The sequence below is a fragment of the Vipera ursinii genome, assembly GCF_947247035.1.
Source record: "Vipera ursinii genome assembly, chromosome: 5".
Taxonomy (NCBI): Eukaryota; Metazoa; Chordata; class Lepidosauria; order Squamata; family Viperidae; genus Vipera; species Vipera ursinii.
Genome location: NC_139518.1, coordinates 69,437,062 through 69,461,659, shown reverse-complemented (window position 1 = coordinate 69,461,659; position 24,598 = coordinate 69,437,062). Strand labels below are relative to the sequence as shown.

At 41.5% G+C, this 24,598-nt stretch overlaps 1 protein-coding gene across 1 annotated transcript in view; it reads right to left on the bottom strand.

The window, feature by feature from the left end:
• Positions 1–24,598, bottom strand: part of KNDC1 (kinase non-catalytic C-lobe domain containing 1) — a gene marked incomplete at its 5' end in the record, with an annotated part of 88,212 nt that overhangs the window by 22,980 nt on the left and 40,634 nt on the right. The window contains 14 exons of the mRNA XM_083363312.1: positions 112–446; positions 1,964–2,043; positions 4,249–4,396; positions 4,737–5,644; positions 8,318–8,480; positions 8,646–8,721; positions 9,328–9,405; positions 9,690–9,848; positions 11,034–11,095; positions 11,194–11,265; positions 13,178–13,292; positions 17,737–17,875; positions 18,530–18,677; positions 19,868–19,985. Coding sequence (XP_083219438.1) covers positions 112–446; positions 1,964–2,043; positions 4,249–4,396; positions 4,737–5,644; positions 8,318–8,480; positions 8,646–8,721; positions 9,328–9,405; positions 9,690–9,848; positions 11,034–11,095; positions 11,194–11,265; positions 13,178–13,292; positions 17,737–17,875; positions 18,530–18,677; positions 19,868–19,985 — 2,601 coding nt within the window. The remainder of the gene's footprint in view (positions 1–111; positions 447–1,963; positions 2,044–4,248; positions 4,397–4,736; positions 5,645–8,317; positions 8,481–8,645; positions 8,722–9,327; positions 9,406–9,689; positions 9,849–11,033; positions 11,096–11,193; positions 11,266–13,177; positions 13,293–17,736; positions 17,876–18,529; positions 18,678–19,867; positions 19,986–24,598) is intronic.

The following is a 24,598-nucleotide window of genomic DNA, read 5'->3' as shown; positions in this document are numbered from 1 at the left end:
AATGCATCAAAAAATCCGTGACCGTGATTCCCTCTAATATATTGCTCTATATTACATGCTACCCAAGGTCAACACACAGTTTTTCCATCTTAAGAAAACAGGATGGCTTACCGTTTTTTTAGCATCAATATTTTGAGTTCCACGAGCTTTTTGCTTTCCAAGTTTTCTAAAATAATTGTGTACATCTAGACTGAACCATTCCGAACCATAGAATGCGCTGCTCCAACCAGGATAAAATCCAGGCAATTCAGAAAGAGAGGAAGGGCTGGAGTATATATTTTCTTCCCTTATTTCTTGAATTTCTTCTTGCTTTTGTTCTGTTTCTACAACATGTGGCCCACTGCAACACTTTTCGGTCTGCAAACATTCTCCCTCCATCTGTATTCCAACTAGGAGAGTTTGTGATTCAACTTCCTTGTCATCGGCATCCATGCCAGCAACATGAACTACATTTTTATGGAAAATTAAAGAGCAAGGAAAGGAAACTGTAATGCCTTACGTTAGTTTTGTTCCTCTAGTGGCTAAATTTCCCACCTTTGTTCTCTGTTTTTGTATTTTATTTTTTTTATCTTCGTATGAACTTGAGCAATGCGTACATTGAATAAATAAAATCAAATAAATTAAAAACTTTTGTCTTATGTCTACACAATATTGAATGATTTGCTATCCATTCTACTGAATCTCACCCATGTTTTACACCCATTATATATTGTTCTTAATTTACACACCACCCACGTACACACGCACAAAAATTAGGTGATATGCAAAGCATCTCCTTATTTTAAACAATGGCTTCAGATAGCTCTCAGGCAATTAAAAAGCAAAAATGCGGAGAGATGTTTCAAAGATTTTACTGGAAATATGTCTACATGTCCAGAAAAATAGGCTAAACAGAACATCGGGAATATTAAAGAACATCCTGATAGGCTTGTGAGAACAATATTATTAATCTGCCCTAAATGCAGTTAGGAGAGTTGGAGCAGATGCACTGCTTAGCCTGCATGTCACACAGGATGTGGCTTTTCCCACATTCCAGATAGTCAAATTTTAGCAACAGAGGTATCTTCAGAAGAACCTCAAGTATTATCAGAACATTATTCTGATCTGTTCTGAACCAGCCTGCTACCGGCCTTGCAATAAGGCAAACCCCTGTTCAAACAGTAGAGACTGGAGAGCGTCTGAGGCTGAAAAGCGTCTGCCAAGATTTATTACTCAAACAACAGAACAAGAAACAAAAACACTGGAACTTGAATCCTCAAACGGAAGGGTTGCTTTCAGCAACCAGCCCTTCCCCAAACACTCCTTTTATTTAGAGTTCAGGGCGTGGTCTCCCTGTGCCTCCTTCCGAGGAGTCCCACAGCCTTTCTCTGCTTGGTCCTGCTCGACTGCCTCCTGCGTCGGGCGTCCTTGAACAGGGCCAGCTGTGGGTCATCATCCTCCGCACTATCGGGCTCACGCAGCTGAGAAGAGGGCCCCGGCTGGGGGCTCTGCGAAGCCTCCAAGCCGTCATCAGCCAGTTCATCTTCCACACCCTCCTCCTCCCCCTCATCTGAGTCATCCGAGACATCTGAGCCGGCTGCCGGCCCTGAGTCACAACATGATCAATATATTTAATATTTTACTGTTTCAGATCAAATCATAAACATTTCAGGATGACTGTATATTAGACTCCTTCATCTCATGAAGCATCATGAGTTTAGACGATCTGAGATATGTGGCACTTCACCTAAAGGAACGCTAAATCTTAAAATCTGATTGCTGTATGCAACAATAATATTAGCACAACCTTCTCCAGTAGGCTCACTTGTAGCCGATATATTTTTCAAGGATATACACCTTTATTTCAAAATCCCCACTGCTCTTCTTCTCCTTATATCTAGTAGGATATACATGCTTCATAACTAATGGTTTATAGCCATTAGTTATCAATGCACGCATGACATGCCCATTAACTGTTTCATACCTTTTGCTTCCTCACTCCCACTCAGAAAGGCATTTGGTTTGCTTTGGAAAGTCTTGCTCAAATATTGTGCTTCATTAATTCTGAAAATGAGGGAGAGTGTAAGAGATGAACATCTGAATACATATTCATAAATGAAATGCTTTGGGAGGTGGAAAACTTCCAAGGTAAGCTAAAGTATTTGCATCTTCCACCATGGTGTACTGTGTGAGTGCATTTCAATGAAAAAATGGAAAACCTTCAAAGGTTTTAGACATTCAAAATACATGGGACTTTCTCCAGTGGAACAACTCTCATACAGTGGCTAGCTAAGGCTCAGATAAAACATTAAACAGGTAGAATTTCATCAAGCTCTGAATGATAAAACTTTAAATGCCTGTGTCCAATTTTACCACCTGTTCTCTCTAGACACCTTTACAACACGGCTATTAAGGGGGGAAAAAATAACCCAGCCTATTTTTATGTTGACTCAGGCTTTCAAATATTTATGTTCCCTGATCTAGCTACTTTCTTCACTCTATTTGGGAAGGTAGCAGTAATCCAAAATATAATGAATTTGCCTTTTCCCCTACAACTTGCTACTCCCAAATGATTATGCCAATTTTCCCCCCAGTAATTCAGCTTTCCGAAGTCTCCCCTTTCTTTCCTGTCAGAGCAAAATTGCAACACAAATGTCCTAAATGAAAATAAAAGTCAGCAGCATTCAGAAAGTCATTTCAGGCTTTTAATAACATATGATGGAAAGACGTATGAGGAAGTATATAAATTGTACAATGTGTGCATTAAGCACTCCACTATTTCTAGCACATATGTAAGCCAAGCCTTGTTCCATAATAGGTATATAGCTAAGAAATATATCGAAAATTACCTTTCACTGCACAACCCTTCCAGAGTCCTCAAATTATTGCTGTAATGAAGCCTGCCCATTACGGTTGTAAGTCACAATGGTTATAAAACCTTTTTTATGACGTTGTCTGCAACCACAGTTGTTAAGCAAATCAATGATATGCTCTGGATGTGGTTTTGATGAAATCCAGAAGTGTTGGGTTTTCAGCAAAATCATCCTAAAATGTGGCCAGGTGACCACAGGACTCTGCAAGCCATGGTTAATGTGGCCATGTTGCCAAGTGCCCAAACTGTGATCATGTGACTGTGGCAGTGTGTATGTGTGTGTGTGTGTGACCGCTGGAATTTTGGATGTGGGTTTTAAGTCCCCTTTTCTAGATAAGTTGAAACTTCAAATACTTGCTAAGCGACCAATCATTAAGTCTGTACTTTTTTTTTACTGTGTTAAGTTTCCTGCTTCATTGCTTTGAAAATGTTGGTTTTAAAACAAAAATCATTATTTTGCGTTTGGCATAGAAATCAATGTGAAAAAGTATCTAGCTGATCGATTGAAAGCCACTCTTCTAGTATTCTAACCTGACCTCTTGATAAACAATGATATGCAATAGAAACATTTAACTCTTCCCATCTTTTCTGACTCCAAAAGTTGCCCTGTATGTAGACAATATTTGGCAAATATGCTAATGAACCATTTGGAGACTTAATCAGAGAGTAGACATGCAAGGATGTTTTTTGTCACTATCTACCAAATTAGTCATGAGAAACACTGCCAAAAGAACAGGCGTTTGTGATATAAGCTCTTATAAAAAAAACCTAGCCATATGGTTTGAGTCTGTCTTGCACTTAATGCTGAAATTAAGAAGCCAGACAACTTTATTATGTGCTCAGTGAAGTTTTGGAGTTAATATATTTGTATCTAACTAGTCTCTAGAGAACATACTGCATAGCTGGAACAAAAGAGATTCCAGTTTCATTGCAAAACAGCTTGTGCTTACAACTGAGTGTTTTATAGTCTCTCCTGAGTCTATTCATGTTTATGTCCGTGTATTCTTGTTTATGCCTATACAGATGTGCCTATCAATTTAGGCTCCTATACAATTCTTAAATGCCACAGTACATGCCTACTCAATGACTTTCTCAAGTATTTGTTCCTCTTTTTTTTTAATCACGAAGATTAAACACTGGGCTGGTATCCAGGAAGTGTGGTACAGACATGGTTGTGAAAAGTGAAGGAATTCAGAATAATGGAACACACCAGATTGCAAACAGACATTTGTCCAATGTCCATTCAGAACTGCCAGTGAAAATGGTAGCCAATATATATTAAAAAGTCAATCTGGAGCGCTGGGAATAGTGGAAGAATTAAAACGGCAAACAGAACAAAACAGTAAGATAAGCAAAAGCAAAATTGGCATTAAAAGGTAAATGCAAGAATCACTTGCCTTTCAGGTACCGGAGTTCTATCATTTGCTGCATCGTAAAGATTTGCTAGCAATTTTTCTTTCCAGGAAAGTTGACAAAATTTCTCAGAAACTGCATTACAGAATGTACTGTATTGGAGATCCTTTAAAGTGAAAATATATTTACCTGATTTAAAAAAAAATAGTGGGATATGTAAAAAAAAATGGTTAGCTTATTGAGGTTGATTTCTCTCCCCCGCTCCCCCCATTTCTTTCGAGTGTTGGTTGAAAATAACAAAGTCATATTCCTAGGAAGACAATACAAACAAAAGTAAAACAAAAACTGCACAGACCAAGATTTTTATCCTATATGCGACTTGCAAACTTAAAATATGCAGCAAAGCTTTTTGAGATATGGATCTGATAACTGTAAAAAAAATTCCTCTAAATTACAACAATTTTTAGTGACAGGTCTTCTTTGCTTTTTTTTTTTAGTATTTGCAATCTGGTATGAAAATATTAAGGCCTACCTATAGCCAGGGCTTCTGCAACATTGTCCTGAGATTTATCAAATGCAAACTCTCCTTGGATAAGTTGCACGATATTCTGCAAGGGAACATTCTGCGTTCCTTTATTCTGCTGAGAAGTTTCTAGGATGAATGAACCAGCAGAATTTTCATCCACCAAAGCATCCAGTGCGTGATCTGATAAAAGGAATCTATCCTCTGCATCTGTACTGGATTTCTTCCAGGATGCAAGGCACAGATTACTTCCATAACACTTGGTTTGAGTCTCTTTATTAATTGTCGTTGGCGTTAAACCACCCGTCTTCGCTTTTATGTCCCCACATTTATTCTGATCATCGTAGAATTGATCCTTGGTTGCATTACTTAAGGATGAATTTGTTTGTAAGGCTGTGTTAGCATCATAGGTCATTGCAGGTTCCGAAAGGAGCCCATGTAAACTTGGACAACAGCTGTAAGTTGCTTTTGAATGGAGGGGTTTATTGGGTATTTGCTCTGATACAGCTATCTGCACGGGTACAAGAGTCAAAACCCTCGTCTCTGGATCCTGCTTTAAAAGAAAATTATTTAGAAAAGTCATACTAGATGGGACAGTAGACTCGGGATTAGCCGAGGGAGAAGCTTCCAAAATGCATTTCTCTTGAGGCACATCTGAAGATTCAGAAAGTGGTAAGTTAGGGTTAGAGCAACTAGTATTGCTTGGAAATTCCTCTTTGGAAACCTTCTGTTGTAGCATTTTTGGTTCTTCTTTATTGTGCTCCGGAGCATCAGGCATCATACAGGAAGCAGACAAATTAGAAATTTCATCTCTCTTATTTTCATTCTCATTACTTGAATGTATTGGACTTCTGCTACTCACAGATGCTATTCTTGTCATAGTTTCACAGTCTATAGCAGGGGTTGCAATGGCATCTCTGGAAAGCAAGAAGATGATTTATAAGATTCGCTTTGCCAATGTGGGTGCTTTATTCTACAAGGTCACGTGGGACGGTTATACCAATGTGATTTTTTCACACCGACTGTCCATCCGTTAATGGTAGCTGTGGTGTGATTCTTGCTAAAGCAACTTCAAGAGCTGAATGCTTATCACCGTGGAAACAAAAGAGTAGTGGTTTTTGGGTAATGGGTAATTCTAGGTAGCCAGAAGCATATAACTTTGTAAATTAAAAGAACACATGAGAAGAAAGCATTCATGCTGTGTTTCCCCAAAAATAAGACCCGATCTAGGTTTATTTTCCCTCCAAAAGAGGCACCAGATCTTATTTTGAGGGACTGTCTTTTCCACTCACTTCGCAGCAGAGGTACCAACAGCCAAGCCAAGCCGGCCCACTTCTGCAGCCAAAGAAGCAGCTTCATTCTGCAGCTGAGAATGGAGCTCCAGCCTGCATTTCGCCATCAAAGGCCTTCTGGAAAGGCCTCTGCAACTGAGAACCGAGTTGTGTTTGGTTCTTGTCTGCAGAGGCCTTCTGGAAAGGCATCTGACTGCGAAATGCAGGCCGGGGGATGCGGCAGAAGAAGTGGGCCAGTGAGGCAAGGCAAGTGTCGATCCATGGGAGGCCTGGCTGCCACAGTAAGTGGGTACAGGGTGTGTGGAGCAGCTCCCCCTCATCCTACATTGATTTATAGGCATGTGCCTTGCCCCAAAACTAGGACTCATTTTTGGGGTAGGTCTTACTTTCGGGGAAACACAATATATCTCGTACACTATATTAGGAGCTTGGATGTTTATCTTCTCTTGTTGAAGGGAAAACTAAACGTGAATGAATACAGGTAGTCCTCGACTTACGACAGTTCATTTAGCGACTGTTCAAAGTTACAACGGCACTGAAAAAAGTAACTTATGATCGTTTTTCACATTTATGACCATTGCAGCATCCACATGGTCATGCGATCAAAATTCAGATGCTTGGCCAATGACTCATATTTACGACAACTGCAGCATCCTGGGGTCATGTGATCACTTTTGCAACCATCTAATAAGCAATGTCAACGAGGAAGCCAGATTCGCATAACAACAGTGTTGTTAAATTAAAATCTGCAGTGATTCACCTAACAACCGGGGCAAGAGAGGTCTTAAAATGGAGCAAAATTCACTTAACAAACGTGTCGCTTAGCAACAGAAATTTTGGTCTCAATGGTGATCATAAGTTGAGGACTACCTGTATAAGCTCATGGTTGGCAGCCAGCCCCAATCAGAGCTCTAGGACAGCAGTGTAAAGTTAAAGGAAGGTCTGGGGAGAAAAGGAAATACCCAGCAGTAAAGGTAGTGGTGGGACTCAGCCGGTTCGCACCACTTCAGTAGAACCGGTAGCTAATTTTTTGTTGACCAGGCCCAGAATGGACTTCCAGAAGCAGCATCTGCACAGAGAACCGGCTGTTCACATATTTGAATCCCACCACTGAGTAAAGATTGTGTAAAGCTCAGGGCAAGAATATTCTGGACATTTTGCTGCAGTTCACCAAGTGTTAGACGCTATGAGAAAATATATTTAAGATAAATCCTGGAGAATAAAAATATTCAGTTGATAAGACACAACAGGTAGTCCTCAACTTACAAGCAGTCACTTAGCAACCATTCAAAGTTATCACAAGACCACCCAAAAGGTACTCATGACCTGGTTCTGAAGTTTCAACAGCTGCCCCTTCATGGTCACATGACCGCGTTTGGGGCACTCAACAACTGACCTGCATTTACAGCACCCTGTGGTCACATGACTATGCTTTTCAACATTTTGACCAAAAACTGGTGTTTACTTTTTTTTTTGCTGTTAAGAAAAATATGATTAAAGAATATAATGCACAGCATTCTAAAAGACCTGATTTTTTTCCTAAAAAGACTATTACATTGCAATATATTGCAACATGATGTACTAAATGAATTTTATTTTATAAACTGATATTCTTTTACCATGATTTGTTTGAAAGGAACCGTTAAGGTTAACCAAACTCAACTGGGGCAAATTAAAAAACAGCATCCAAACTTCTCTGTTGATAAAAGAAGGGATAAAGGAACAGACCCAGGGGAGTTTAAATTTGTTTCTGCAAATTATTCTGCAAAAATCAGATCTTTATGATGGGATTAGCTTCATCCTAGTGAAAAAGACGGTATCATTGTACAAGAAATGTAACTTGCCCCCCATTAAATGGAATTAATCATCGCTCGGACAACTCGCTCGCCCGCCCCGTGCGTTCCCACAGAGAGGGCCTCCTCAGGGTGCCTCCAGTCAGAGAATGTCGGCTGGTGGCCCCCAGGGGGAGGGCCTTCTCTGTGGGCACCCCGGAGCTATGGAACCAGCTGCCGGTCGAGCTCCGGACGGCACCGGACCTTCGCTCCTTCCGACGCGGTCTGAAGACCCATTTATTTGAACAAGCTGGCCTGGCCTGATGGGGAATCACTTAGGGTTTTAATATTTATATATATTTTTTATTGTTTTTATTGTGGGCAATAATTTAATTCTTTTTTAACTTTTGTACTTTTGTAGTTTTAAGATATGCCCTGTTCACCGCCCTGAGTCCTTCGGGAGAAGGGCGGTATAAAAATTTAATAAATAATAATAATAATAATAATAACATGCAACCGGACTTACATTTTATGATTTACATTCTGATGCAAAATAATAGGTTTAAAATGAGTTGCTGAAGAAGTGAAGGCGTTTGGCAACAGGATCTTTTCTCTGTTTAAAGGTGACTGGCAAGGAACTGGTCCTTTTATGGCTATCAGTTTGCTTTCATTGCTCATAGGCAAAAACCCTGAAAGTGGAAATACAATTAACAAAAATGCATGCTGTTTAAAGAAAAGTGAACAGCAATTGACCAAAAAAAAAAAGAGTCTCTAACATGTTTGGGCACAATACTTAGATTTTTCTTATTAAAAAGGAACCAGGAACAGCAAGGTATTTAGAGAAAAATACTCACCTAAGTTAGCATTTCCTGAGCAACTTTCATTTTGAAAAGGCCAGCTGACATTAAAAGAATCTTCTCCTCTGAAGTCCTATCAGCAAAATAATGAAGGATGAGAAAAGAAAGGTCTTAAAAATAATGTTTTCAGCATCCATGCACAGAAATAGAAATGTTTCCTCTACTTTGCCTAAGGGCCTCAATTCTTTATACTTCCAATTTCAAGGAAGTCAGAAGAATAAAAGATAGACGGAACTCCTGGAGCTAAATGCCAGTTCTTTTCCTATTGTGAATGATAGTCGAAGCTCTTCTGTACTATTATCTAGATTTTTGTATAGGTTGCTTTTAACCTCTTTCACCTCAAAAATCCCAATGTATAAAAATGTATATAAAGAAGTTAAGTTAGTTTTCCCCAAAGCAGAGCAAAAGAAAAATCAGGTTACAGGAACAAGAAATGTTAGGTTACTGGAATACTTATTTTTGTTGCTTGAATCAATTGGCAGTCAAAATGGCCTTTGAAAAGGTCCAAGGTCACCATAAAACTATTGAAGGAAAGAAGGACGGAAGGAATATATATAACTATATATTCATATTCTCTCTTTCTCCAATTCTGCTGCTATAGCAACAGCAAAAAAGGGGGAGGGAGGGATTTGTTCATCAAAATGTAGACACATGCACACCCCACCCTAAATATTCATACCTGAAATGCCATTTTTGCTAAAACTTCTAGAATCATCTTGCTGCTGATATTTTGTTCAAGCAGATAACTACGACAAACCTAGAAATATGAAATTTCCTGTTGAATTATAGATACTAAGAAAGAGGAGGTGTGTATTAAAACCTTTTAAATTATTTAAATTTACAGAGAACCTTTATTACAGTTAAGTCAAAGTGGTTCAAAATTATTAATTCTTTCAAAATCCCATGAATGTGTGTTGAGAACAGCCACTAGGGCAACCACACAAGTTGGATGGATTACAAAAGCTAATAGGAATTTTTATTTGCTACTAAGGTGGTTTATGGAAATAAAAACTGAAAATTAAATTGCTGCATTTAATTCACCTTAATTGCATTTGCTAGAGAAGGGCGGTCTTCTGGCTTGCTTCTTGCCATATTCAGAAGAAAATGTTTCAGTTGCCCTGGCAACACCAATTTGTGATCAGGTGGGAAATTGCTCCTTGCCGCTCTCCACAAAATTGCAGCCATACAGTAAATACAGGCCTGTTGGAAATGGCACCGTGAAAAGGCAACTAACTCACCTAGCAAGCCTCACTTTATTTTATTTTATTCCTTGATCTTGAATGCACATGGCTGAACATCCAAATCGACATAAAACTGGGGTGTTTGTTAAAACCATGACTGTCCAACAGATGAATTACAAGCTTTCAGATCAAGTATCTACAGAGATTCTCAGTCATCCAGGTCATGGTTCTCCCAAAGATGCTTTTTCAAAAGGCAACTAGAAGTAACTGGACTTTGCTTTTCCTTGAAGATGTTTTGTTTCCCATTCAAGAAGCATGTCAGAACTTGAAGAAGCTTCTTGGATGAGAAGAGAAGCCTCTTCAAGGAAAAACAAAGTCCAGTTGCTTTTTGAAAAGCACAGTTGGGTTCAAAATGGGATAAGATCAAATCATGTAAAAGTCAGCCTCACCAAGTAGTCCACAAATCAATTCCACAGGTAAAATAAGGGTTTTGTATTGAGAGTGGCTATACAGCATCAGGCAAGTCTGACTTAAGCCATGAGTTTCTCCTTGTCACATTGGTAACGGATCTGACGGATCTGACCTATCTCCATCAAGGTCATTGTGTTTACTATTTACATTAAGGTAATATTCCAATTCCTGAGATGCATCTCTGGACAGTTAGCTCACTCTTAACAATATTTAAGACATTTATCTGTAGCTTTATTGCTTCACATTCCCACAGAATTCATGACTAACTTATCATTTTTTCAGCATTAGTTTTTATCTCATTCAATTCCAGTCCTTAACATATCATCACTGGCCTTCTTCATATCACAATATATCCCCTTTTTGACAGATTTTAGAATCTTAATTATTTCTTGGTCTTGTTAACTGTATTAATTGTAACTGTCTTTTGTTTCTCTGTATATATGAGAGTTGAATGAAAAATAATACCACCTATCTTATAAGTTACCAACAAATAGCAGACGTTTATGTACCAGCGTGCTACTTATTTCCTACGTGTTTTATAATTAAGGGTTGTAGGCAGAATCTCCACTTGTCAAAAAGAATACTAAAAATCAATCAAAATTGCAGCATCCCGAAATATAAAGAAACTATGTACACTCAGTATAAATCTAGATAAAATTTGTCTTGTGAGTATAGCCCCTTTTAAAGATGAATCTTCATTAAAATATAATGCAAAGTTCATATATTCTAGTACCTTTTCAGTAACAAAACCCTCTTCTGCTGCCTCAGGAGCCAAGTAAAAACTATCCAATGATTCTAAAAGTAAAACAAAATGCAATTGCAATTTTAATTTTAATTTTTGCAACCAAATTAAGTGAAACATAAAAATATTAACAACAACAATATATATTTACCTTCATTTCCATATGGAACAAAAGTAATACTTCCATCATGATTTATTGCTACAGAATCCAAACACAAATATGCTGGAAAACAGACAATAACATTAACACTATTTACAATATTAACAGGACATAACATCACTGACGTTGTTTTGATTATTTGATTATAAATCAAGAGTAAAATATGAAATCTTAAATTCCAACAGATCAAAGTTCAGTGTTACTTGACCATACGTCCATTAGAAGCTTATGTAGCCATTCTAAGATGGAGTGCCTTTGATAAATTTTGCTGGCTGTGGGATTCTGGCAGTTGAAGTCCACACTACTCAAAGTTGCTGTAATACACTGCTTTATTTAATAGCTAGTGTCAAACTCAATTTCATTGAGGGCCGCATCAGCATTGCGGTTGCCCTCAGGGGGCCAGGTGGGTATGGCCAGGGTATGGCCAGGGTGGGCGTGGCCTACTGGTTGGGCGTGGCTAGAGTGCGTATGGCCTACTGGGTGGGCATGGCCAACTCTACATCGTTCGAATCAAGGGTGCCTATGGGGGCCTGGGCAGGAGTGGGACAGATCTGAAGGTCTCTGGCAGAAGGAGGGTCTCTGGGCCAGGGTCAAGGCAGTGGGGGCCGTTTCCTCACTGTTTCCAGGATGGCTTCACGGGCCACATGAAACCACTTCGCGGGCCGAATCCGGCCCCCGGGCCTTGTGTTTGACATGTCTGAGCTAGAGGATTTTCTTGTAATCCTGAGTTTATGTAGGAGTTAAAGTAAGATGGCTGAAACCTCCTCTCAGCCTTTGGGATAAACCTAAGGAGTAGGGAAATGTTCTACAACAGAGGTCCCCAACCTTTTAGGCACCAGGGACCGGTTCCACGGAGAAAGGTTTTTCCATGGACTGGAGAAGGCATGGTTTTTTGTGCTGCCTGCATCCCACAGATGGGGCTTGGCTTGTTTGTGCGGAACGGTTGCTGGCGTGCCACAGCCTGATACCAGTTCACAGTCTGGGGGTTGGGGACCCTTGCTCTACAAGACTGGCATGATGGTGCATTGTAGGATCTTTTGGTTGAATGTACAGTAATTGATTGTGTAGTTGCTCAGGCTATTCAAGACCCCAGTGAATTTTAATATATAATATGGTGGCTTAAGCAATTGTCACACTTACGGTATATTAATTTGGTTTCTAAAAACAAAAAGAAACAAGTATAAAGGCAGAGGTCCTCAAGGTGCCAAAGCTGCAAATAAGAACATTGTCTGTGGCAAGGTTTGTGAAGTGCTAAACAAACATTAAAGACATTCATGAAAGCCCAGAATTCTGAAATAAATAGAGAAGGACCTATTAATTATCTGTACTGATAGTGGAATTTTTACCTGCCAGATGAACACCCAGATGCTCACCTGAGTTATTATTACAGAGATAAGCATCCAGACACCATCTTAAATGTTATATTTATATTATATTATATTATATAACAGTCACAAATATTAAATGGCTATGTTAAAAACTCCCAAACCGTGCCTTTATTTTATAATTCCTTTGTGGCATATGAAGGCATGGAGACAATAAAATAGAAATGTGATGAATTATTGACAATATGTATTCATGTGTCATTACACACAGTTTAAGATTCTTGTTCAAGAATGCCTTAAAGATATATCAGTCTACAAAAAGGGAATGTGAAATGTTCTAGCAACTGAGGCTCCTACAAGTTTCCCATGACATAGGTGGTAAATCTGAATTTTAGTTAACATTAAACATATACTGTAAGAAGTTTATTTTACAATCCATCTTTCTGTTGTAAGGGATCAACATAGCCCCTTATCCTTTCCTAGCCTCTTTTTTATTAGCTGGCTGGCCACAGGGTACAAAAGGAAGCCAAAATGCATATCTCAAAAGTACCAATTCACTCCATCTTGAGAGCTCTGAAAAGGATGAAGCATATTGTAAATATTAAAATAGTAAAATACATTAGTATAAGAGAAAATTGCAAAGGTCATACCTGGATAATCTGTATATGTCTCCAAAGTGAGCAAACATTCATGGCATAAAGCCCAGAGTTCATAATCTTTCAATGGTTTACCGTACTGTATTAAGAGATGTTTCAGAAAAACACACTGAAAGCAAAATGTTATGGACAGTTGAGAAACAAAAAGTGTTTTTGAAGGCATACTCATTACAATGTGTGTTATATTTAAATTACATGCATGCTAATCTACGAACATAAGTTATTGCATTTGTGATATATACCTCTTCTCAAAATTCTAGATTTTTTCTTTCTCCCCAAAATGCATACAGTATTTAATGCCTTAGTGCCTTCAATAGATATTCAAAAAGAATTACTTTTATTTCTTTTTGTAGCACACAGAGAAATATTTCTCATGAACATAATTAAAAATCAAAGGTTCCGTAAATACAATTATCCAAAGATAATACAATATTATATAGCTATATTATAATCAGAATATGAAACTTTACAATTATATAACTGTAAAGTTTAATATTCTTCTCTAATTGAAAAAATTGTGAACAAGGGCCATGTATAATGCACAGAAAAGTTACGGTATTTTGGGGGTTACTTTTTTCACCTTGATTGGCCAGTGAAATAAGACAGAATCCTATTAAAAGCAATAATATTTATCCTGTCTTTATTGATTTTATAAATAACTCAAGGTACGGAATATACCTTTTGCTCCTTCCTCCTCCCATTTGCGCTGCAACAACCCCCTTGCGATGTGAGTTGCTTGAGAGAAAGTGACTAGACAAACCCAGTTTCTAGCCTGATGCCTTAACCACTAGTCAAACTGGCTCATACTAAAGATTGAGAGATCATTTGGCCTAGAAGTAGTTTTAAAAATCAGGGTCAGACTCTGCAATTTGTCAGAAGATAAATAACACTTTTTCTTGGATCCACACATTGATAGTTTTGCTATAAGAACAGCAGCAAGCACAGTGCAAAACCAAAGGTCCTTGCAAACAGACATGATAAATGCCAGGAACAGCAACAACAGCAAAATAAAAAATATATATGAATTGAGCAGGATTATAGTTGATTGATATGAGAAGATTAAGACCACTCTTTCCTAGGGCTCCTATGTTCTTTAAATTATAAGTAATGTTTTCTAATGTGAGATGGTCTCCTAGTGTCCTTGCCTTTTCTGGTTGAGACAGCTAGCCTGGTTAGCCAGAGGAAGTCATCTGTGCTCACCTACCCAGGTCTTGGTGATAAAAACCAGGGACGTCCTCTTCACCCTTATTAAGATGTGGAGGAGCATGGTTTTATTGCAAACAGGCCTGGGCTTCAACAGAACTAATTGGAGTCTAAGGACTCTAGTAATCTAGCATCCAAGATCCTGGGTGAAGGTAGGTGGGGAAGGGCAGAAGAAGGAATTGGAATTTAGAACATACAACATAAAATCATAGGTCTGGAAAGGACCTCAGAGGTCTTTTAGTTCAATCTCCTGCTCAAGACAGGAAACTTTCTACCATCCCAATCACATGGTTGTCCAGTCTATTTGTGAAAACCTCCAGTGATGGAGCACCCACAGCTCCAGGAGGTAAGCTATTCCATTAATTGTTCTCACTGTCAAGAACATTTCTCCTTACTTCTAGGTTGGATCTCTCTTTAACAAGCTTCTACCCATTACTTGTCCTGCGCTCCGGCTCTTTAGGGAATAAGTCAATCCCCCCTTCTCTGTGACAGTCCCTCAAGTACTGGAAGACAATCCTTTCTCTATGATCCTCTCCTGGCCTTCCATCATATCTCCCCTTTTGCTTGTTATCCCCACTCTACAGTCTTCTAATGCAGGGCTTTTCAACCAGTGGTACGGGTACCACCTGTGGTACACTGGCACCTGGCAGGTGGTACGCGACCATCCCAGAAAAGTGGTAGCGGGGGATGGGAATGAGCTGAACTGGTGGCAGCACCACACAAGCCTAAGCGAGAGATGGCCGGAGCTAGGCAACTGGTGGTACTCAGATGTTGCCATATCCTAAAAGTGGTACAATGGGTGAAAAGGTTGAAAAGCCCTGTTCTAATGCCTTTCCCAGCCTCTGTTCCTCACACCCTGCCTGATTGCTGATTCTCAGCTTCTACCACTTCTTCAGAATGGGGTACAGGAGACTAATATACTACCCTCTCCCCAAGGGTTCCTCTCATTAGATGCCTCTCCTTCTCCAAGTCTCTCACTCCTGGGGATGGGGCTGCTCTCCCCCCTCCAGTTTTTTGGTGTTTTTTTTTCAGAAAAAGCTTATTTCCTTTGCTCCTTGAATAAAAATGAATCTTCAGCATTTTACTTTTACATCATTCCAATGAGTAGATTTGAATTTTCAAGGCACTGTCTCTATAACTACATCCAAAATTCAAGACACTTAAGAGCCCAGTCCAATTTTAAGCACCAGATTATTGAACAAAGAAGTTTAATGATAAAGGAAGGATTTCAAGGAATCAGTGAAGGAGCACAGGTAGCATGAAAGATTCCAGGTTATTTTTTATATTCGGGATTAAAGGAACTCAGTGAACCTAAATTTTTGTTTATGGGGCACAACAGAAAAACTGTCTAACAGACAGTAAAACTGCCTAAAATTTTGGAATCTTTAGTACCAAGACAATCAATATTGTATCAAATGCAGTAATGATCTAATGCCACTGTTTCAAAGTATGGACCACCATCTCATTATCAAAGATGTTGAGGACTATTTGATAAGCCAAGGCTTAAGAACACGGCACTCATGCTATATGTCTTTCTTCTAGCTGTCATAAGACCTCACCCTCAATTAATTAGAATATTTTAAAAATTAAAGTAGCCTCTGAGAAGACTTGAATATCTTGTCAGATTTGGCAAATTTTATGATTTTGGCTTTTTAAAAATTAAGTTTTTTTTCTGGCATCTACATAGGAGACTACCCTAAGTGCCCTCTTGGACTGCCAGTAGTAAGGAACCAATGTTTTACTGCTAAGAGTTTATCTTATTTATAAATATTATGAACATCCCTTTTGAATGTTTAACCTCATGTATAGTAGAAAAGAAAGCAGAATTCTAAGTTTACTTTTGCCTCTGCATCCAATCTACCTCATGTCTGAAAGCTTCAATATTTCAGAGAACACTCTTTTCTTTCTAAATGGAGGAAGCTGGATTTTTTTTTTTTAGTTTTCTTAGGGAAAAAAAATAATTTTCTATTTCTGAGAAACAAAAAGGATTCTTTCCTGAAAACTGCATCCAGCTTCTAAACAAGTTTAGCTAGGGATCAGGATAATAGTAACTCTGTGAAAATTATATATTGTTCACCTGGCAATAAGCACATCATTTTAATTTGATTTTCACTTCTATAACAATCTGAGGTTGAAATCATCAGGACAAAGCAAGAGAAGAGTGCACACAAAAGTTCTCATTTTATACTGTAGTTCAAAAGCTAAAGCAAGCAACTGCAGGAAAAAGAGACAAGGCAATGAGATTAAAATTAGGGTTAGAGGAAAAAAGACGTGTCAGTCCCACTTGAATTGTTTTATTTATGAATTGCAAAGAAAAAGCCATTTTTAAAAGTCTGAAGATACAGTTATGAAGTTGGCAGGCAGAAGCTTTGACAGTATAATTTTGACATAAAGAAAAGAGGATTATAGAAGCACGAGAATGACATTAAAGTTGACTGATCAAGCATCAAGGAAATTAATGTTATTTCCGGGACAAAAGGGAACATTAAAACTAAAAAAGCTGGAATCTGAGGAGCGCATGAAGATTCGTACAGTGTTGCTATTTCCAAAATGAAATACTACCTAATAGAAGCAGAAAGCATTCAAATCATTCCTGGACACTGAATCCAACTGCAAATTTTATTCCTCTATTTCTACTTATTTATCTCTATTCATATAATTCACTTTAGCCTGTTTATCTTATTTTACTGCATGAATGGGAAGTCATATATATTTTCCTGGCATCTTATTTTAAAACCTCAAAGTGCATGGTAAACTAGGGAATATTGGGTTTAGACCATAGCAGCCTCAGACATAAAACTGCTTCTAATTCTCCATCCACAGGTTGCTATCAAAAAACAATTCACCCACTGCCAGTGGCATACTTTTCTGATACACTTTTCCCAGCATTTATTACATCAAGAAGTGATGAAAATATCCAATTGCTCAGAAAAGGAATCTGCCTAAGGAGTCTGACATGCCACATGTATCAGCTTAAAAGAAAAAGTGAATCACAACCTTGATCCTTCCGAAACTGGCCTGCAAAGTGGTTCAAAATAAATTTTGCATGCAGACAGTGATTTTTAACTTAGTGTGATAAAGGAGAAATTTACTTCATTTATATTTCAGTTGCATTAAATTTAGCCACTTAGGTGTTCAAACCCAAAGGTTTATTCACAATTTCCAGTCCAAACTTTCCTTTTTAAAGTGCTGTTCATAAAAAGTTGCCCCACTAACTAACCACAGCATATATGTGGTTAAAGAAGAGTTTAATTGTAGAGCCACACTCTCCCATCTCCACAAAGAAACAAAGTCCTTTCTGGGTCAGACTAATTAAAATAGCTTTTAAATGAAGCATTTGTTTTTGCTACCTCATTGTTTTCTATTTCTGAGTCCCCGCCTTCATATTGTCTATCTTCAGTCCAGCTGTCTTTTCTCTCATTGTGTTTTTCGTCAGGTGAACTTAGTATGCTTGAGTTACCTTCATCTTCCTTAAAGGGAGACATCTGGCTAATATAAAATAAACAGTTTTGACCTGATTTTAGAGGAACTTCATAGCAGAATTCTCTTGCACAATAGTTTTCTAATGCATTGCATCCAGGATTTGTTGCATCTGTTGCATCTGATGGATTATTTTGACCTGAAGTTTCAGAAATGGCATAACACTGTGGCAAGATATCCACTGCTTCTTTGTCATTACTGGACGTCGTGTGGTTTGGATACACTGAAGATGTATTTGGGCGCAGATAAAGTTCTCCAAAATTATTATATGGAAGAGATGCTGATTTTGATTCGGGATGATCACACTGAATTAATTTTCCTTCTAACAAAGCACCCGCATTACATCCAGGTTGTAACGGACACTGCGCCCTTGTCAGTGAAGTGTTATGCCCTGTAAGAGATAAACATGCTCTTGAGGGTGTCTCAGAGTTAAATGGTACACTTGGAAAAGTTCTAACTTCCCTTAAACAGTATCTCTCATACGTATCTGTCTCCGCTCCAGTTGCATATGGCTTAGCATCTAATTCCCTGTTGCATTTCATAAAACTGTTCCTCTCTTGACTTTTTGTAACCCAGGTTGAAATACTTTGGCAGCAAATTCTTTCCTCCTTCTTGTTGATTTTCATGGTTTTTATATCACTGTTTCCATCGTTCGGAGCATACGTGCCAGAAGAACGTTCACTTCCAGCACACTTCAAGTCCTCTGCTGATGGTGTTCCAGTCTCAGCCTCAGCTCTAGTATCATCTATGCGCTCTTCATATGGTGAAGGGCTCTCATACAAGGCTCCTTCCCACATGTTCCCAGACCTGTCTAGATACAAAGAGAGAGGCTTTTATTAAAAGCATTTTTTTCCTCCTGCCCCTTCATCCCACCCTGCATTTGTTAGTTGCCCTCCGGGTGAGATTCAAGGTGCTGGTGATGACCTATAAAGCCCTAAATGGCTTGGGTCCGGGATATCTGAGGGAGCACCTGCTGCCGGCATCAGGCTCCCTTCGTCCTGTGCGCTCCCACAGGGAGGGTCTTCTCAGGGTACCGCCGGTAAAAGACAATACCCAGGGGGAGGGCCTTCTCTGTGGGTGCGCCTGCCCTTTGGAACCAGCTGCCTGCAGAGCTTAGGACTGCCCCCGACCTTCGATCATTCCGCCGGGACCTGAAGACCTGGCTCTTTGAGCTCTCTGGCCTGGACTGAGAGTATTAACTGGGGTTTTAATTGGATTCTAATTGGGATTTTTATGTATTCAAGGTTAATGTAATCATTTTAATTGTTTTTAATTTTTTGTAATTGTTGTATTGTTTTTTTAAAAAAACCTTGTGAACCGCCCTGAGTCCTACGGGAGAAGGGCGGTATATACGTTTAATAAATAAATAAATAAATGTGGGGTGCTATTATCAAAAATTAAGTAAGAAAGGGTCCTTTGGAAAACAAAAACAAAACACCAAAATATTGATGGCTTCCCATGACATTTTGCTTGCCAGTAATCTTCCTATCATCTCACAGCCTGGAAGTAATATCTGGATAAGATTAGGCTACCTGGATAATTGCCCATCACCACTTACATGCTTGCTTGAAAACTTCAACATGTCCACAATGCCAAGCTGGAGGTTTGGAAATTCACATTTCCTTATAAAAAGAGAAGACTATTTCAAAGTACAGGTTATCCTTAATTTAGAACTGATTGTTTAGTGAGCATTTGAAGTTATGACAGGCTTCCCCTGGGCTAAATACTTGTGTCCCAGATTTGAAGTTTTCACTGGCTTCTGTCACGTGATTGCATTTTGGGTGCTTGGCAACCGGCCTGCCTGATTAATTTCGGGCTGAATTTTGGTCATAAGTCAAGGACTACCTGTATCTTTTTATTGTATCCTGTACATAAAGACGTAGACGTCACTTCAGCTCATACTTTTTTGAATTTCAATTCATGAGCTCCAAACATTATTTTGATATTATTACTCCAAGGGCCATGATATGCATCAAACATTTTTTTAAAAAACCCCTGTACCTTGAAAGGTGCCATATGATTCAATTGAAAGCATTTTTCTTCCAGTAGCTGAAAGAGCCTGGCAAATATCACTTGGGGAAGAAAACTTGAGTTTCTCTTTGCATAACGATATAACAACCTACAATGACAATTATATAAAAAGACATTATCAGTTATCCTACTATGTTTTCGCATGATCCAACAGGTTAACATTACCTTGGAAATTTCAGCATTCTACATTTGTAGAGGTCCTATAGTTATCACCTCTCTTCAACTGATAATTTATTACATGTATACAGGTTACTATGTAACATAACATTTGAAGATATTTTATGCTGTTCAAAATATAGATACAGTATGATAATAAAATATAATACAGTTTATATTGGGGAAATATCTTATCTGTCTTTTGCGTACCTAAAGTTTAGTTAAAATTCTGCCCATCGATCATTTTTTAGTAATGGACTTTAAATGAATAAAAGACTTTGAATTAGGTTTGTAATACATTATAGCAGCAAATCAAGTTTCAATGGTAAACATGCAGTATCTCCTAGATACTAAAACAGCAATTTCCAGGAAACAGAAATATAATTAAAAATGCAGTTCAAGTCAAATCATTGCAATTTTGCTCTTCAGAGATTTATACTTTGGACTTGGAAAATTAAAAAAACAGTGTAAGTAAACCCAATGGTGCTCACACCTTCATAAGTTTATGATGGTGATGAAAATGGTGAATGAAAAGACCACCGTTACGTTCTTTTCATTCAGAAGCTTTGTTCAAGTTGCTCAAGATTTATTCTGGGGAAGGGCTAGATTGATGACTTTCTGGAAGGCTGTTGTGACATATTTGTAATATTGAAAAGATTTGGGGCCTTTATCTAAATGAAGTGGATTATCTGGATCCCTTCCAGTCTGTGTTTAGACCTGGGCACAGGACCAAGGCTGAATCGATTGGTCAGATAGATGACTTAGGCTGAAACTTGGAAGAAGGGTGTATGCACCTTTGCTCCTACAGATCTCTTAGTAGCGTTCAATAGCATCCATCATTCTATTCTTCTGGACTGCATGCAGGGCAAATGGTGCAGAGATACCATGTACGAAGGATCTTTCCGGAGTATATGATTCTAACCGGTGATCATGAGGGGAGATATCCAGTCTGGGGTTGCTCTATTGTATGGTACCCCAATGCCCATTATCACCCATGATATTGTTCTGAACCAGCCCTCTTCTAGCAAACCCCTATTCAAAAAGAAGAGACTGGAGAGCGTCCAAGGCTAAAAGGCTTCTGCCAAGATTTAATTACGCAGTTAACAAAAACACTAGAGCTTGTCTTCTCAAGCAGAAAAGTTGCTTTCAGCAACCAGCCCCTCCCCAAACACTCCTTTTATAGAGAGCTCAGGGCGTGGTCTCCCTGTGCCTCCTCCCGAGGAGTCCCATAGCCTTTCTTTGTTTGTTCCTGCTCGACTGCCTCCTGCGTCGGGCGTCCTTGAACAGGGCCAGCTGTGGGTCATCATCCTCCGCACTCTCGGGCTCACGCAGCTGAGAAGAGGTCCCCGGCTGAGGACTCTGCAAAGCCTCCAAACCATCATCAGCCGGTTCGTCTCCCTCCTCCCCCTCATCTGAGTCCTCCGATACATCGGACCCGGCTGTCGGACCCACAGGCTGGCCCTGAGTCACAACACTATCCCGCACCGCAGGGCCCTTCCCCCGGGTCTGCCAATCCGGATGCGGTCGGGATGGGAACTGTTCGTGAAACGCAGTCACCAACGCAGGGGCATGAACGGCGGTCGCGTCTTCCCATGTGAAGTCCTCCGGCCCGTACCCTTTCCACTCGATCAGGTACTGGAAGCGACCTTTCAGCCAGCGGGAATCCCTGATGCTGGCGACCTCGTACTCGGGGGTGCTGCCTCCATCACGAGTTCCTGATGGGGGAGGTTCTGCTTGGCGAAGTGGACAGGCCGGTTGTTCGGGGACCAACAAGGACCGATGGAAGACGGGGTGCATGCGCAGGGAACGTGGCAGAGTTAAACGATAGGCGACCGGATTGATGACGGCCTCGACTGGGAACGGTCCAAGGTAACGGTGGTCCAGCTTCCTCGCCGGCCGAGTGGATGGTAGGTTCCTGGTGGACAGCCAGACCCGATCCCCCACCGATAGTGGAGGCGTATCCCTTCTCGACTGATCGGCGAACCTCTTGTAGTCAGCCTTGGCCTTCTCCAGCTGCCGTCGCACCAACCGATGGATCGCCTGTAACTCCGCCATGAATTCGTTCGCTGCCGGCTCCGGTGAGTCCACGGGAGAAAGGGGGAAAAACCTGGGGTGATAACCCACGTTGGCCAAGAACGGTGTCATCTGCGTGGAGGTGTGTTGCGAGTTATTAAAGGCAAACTCGGCTATGGCCAAATAGTCTACCCAATTGTCCTGCTGCAGGTTAACATAGCAGCGCAGATACTGCTCTAAGATGCCGATGACCTTCTCGGTACCCCCGTCGGTCTGAGGATGATGCGCGGACGAGAGGCAAACCTTAATGTCCAACGCCCGCATCAACTCCTGCCAAAAGCGGGCTGTAAACTGGGCCCCCCTATCGGAGACGACCCTATCGGGAAGGCCGTGCAGCCGGAACACCTGTTGGATGAACATGCGACTAGTGGCGCGAGCTGACGGTAAGCCGCGACAGGGGATGAAGTGCGCCATCTTGGTCAACATGTCCACCACCACAAACACTGTCGTGAAGCCGGAGGATGGGGGTAGATCCGTCAGAAAGTCCATGGACACAGCCCCCCAGGGTCTCTTGGGCGTTGGCAAAGGCTGCAGTAAACCAGGCGGGGCCCCTGTCGCTGACTTGGCCTGCCTGCATGGGACGCAGGAGGTGACATAAGACTGGACATCGTGTCGGACTCGGGGCCACCAGAAAGTACGGGAGACCAGGTTCAGAGTCTTGAACAGGCCAAAATGCCCCGCAGCCGGGTTTTCATGACATTGGCTGAGGACGAGTCCCCTGAGTGGCCCTCCTGGAACATAGAGCCGGTCACGATAATACAGGAGTCCATCCGCGACCGACCAAGGCGAATCTGGCCCCACCTCTTCCTTCCGCTGAGCCACCCACGCCTCCTGCTGCTGCGCCTCCCGGATCCGAGCCCGTATATCCACCGGCTCCCGCACCGCAGCAAAAGACTCGACGGGGATCACTGTCCTGGGCGGAAGCTTGTCTTCCACTCGGGTGTACTCGGGCTTCCTGGACAGAGCATCCGCTCTCTGGTTGTGCCCGCTTGGTATGTACCGCACCCGGAAGTCAAACCTCGCAAAGAAGAGGGACCACCGGATCTGGCGTTGATTCAAATTCCGAGCGGTCTGCAGGCTTTCCAGATTCTTGTGGTCCGTCCGGACCTCGATCTGATGCCGCGCCCCCTCCAGATGATGCCTCCAAGCCTCGAACGCCGCCTTGATGGCCAGCAGCTCCTTCTCCCAGATGGTATAGTTGCGCTCCAAGGGGTTCAATTTCCGAGAGTGATACGCGCAAGGGAAAAGGGTACCGTTGGGCGTCGCTGCCTGGAGTAACACGGCCCCAATGGCAATGTCGGAGGCGTCCGCCTCCACGACAAACGGCCGTTGCAGGTCAGGATGCTTCAAGATGGGCTCCTTCATGAAGGCGTCCTTCAAAGCTTGGAACGCCTGTTGTTCGGGGGCGTTCCACTGGAACCGAGTCTTCTTCTGCAGGAGCCGGGTGAGGGGGGCTGTCAAGGCAGCAAAGCCAGGGATGAATGTCCGATAGTAGTTGGCAAATCCAAGGAGTCGCTGAACGTCCTTCACGCGACGCGGGGGTTGCCAACTCTGCAACGACTCGACTTTACTCGGCTCCATGGCGATGCCCTCAGGAGAAATGCGGTGACCCAGGAAATCGATGGTCACCTGGTAGAACTGGCACTTCTCCAACTTGGCAAACAGCCGATGTTCCCGGAGGCGCTGCAGGACCTGACGGAGGTGCTGATGATGCGCTTCACGCGACGGGGAGTAAATCAGGATGTCGTCCAGGTAAATCACGACAAACTGGTCCAACAGATCCCGAAAGATATCGTTCATAAAATGCTGAAACACAGCGGGGGCGTTGGTTAGGCCAAACGGCATCACCGTGTACTCGAAATGTCCATAGCGAGTACCGAACGCCGTCTTCCACTCATCACCCGGCCGAACCCTGACGAGGTTGTAAGCTCCACGCAGGTCCAGTTTCGTGAAGATCTTAGCCTCCCGGAGTCGGTCCAAGAGCTCGGGGATGAGGGGCAGCGGGTAGCGGTTACGCACCGTGATAGCGTTGAGTTTCCGGTAGTCACAGCAAAGCCGTAACTCGCCCGACTTCTTTTTGACGAAAAGCACGGGCGCAGACACTGGCGAGGACGAGGGCCGGATGAAACCACGAGCCAAGTTCTTTGTCAGGAAGTCCCGCAATGCAGCCAACTCGGGCTCCGACATGGAGTACAAATGCCCCACTGGGAGAGGCGCATCAGGGACTAGGTCAATGGAGCAGTCGTAGGGCCTGTGCGGGGGTAATTGGTCCGCCTCTGACTCGCTGAACACGTCAGCAAAGTCGGACAGTTCGGGAGGCAAGGAAACCCCTGAGGAACCCTCCACCTGGCCGGCACAGATATGGCGGGTGTGGTCCACGCACTGCAAACTTGGGAAGGTGACCAAGTTCTGAGACCAATAGATCTGTGGATCATGCGCCCGGAGCCACGCCAGTCCCAAGACCACGGGGAA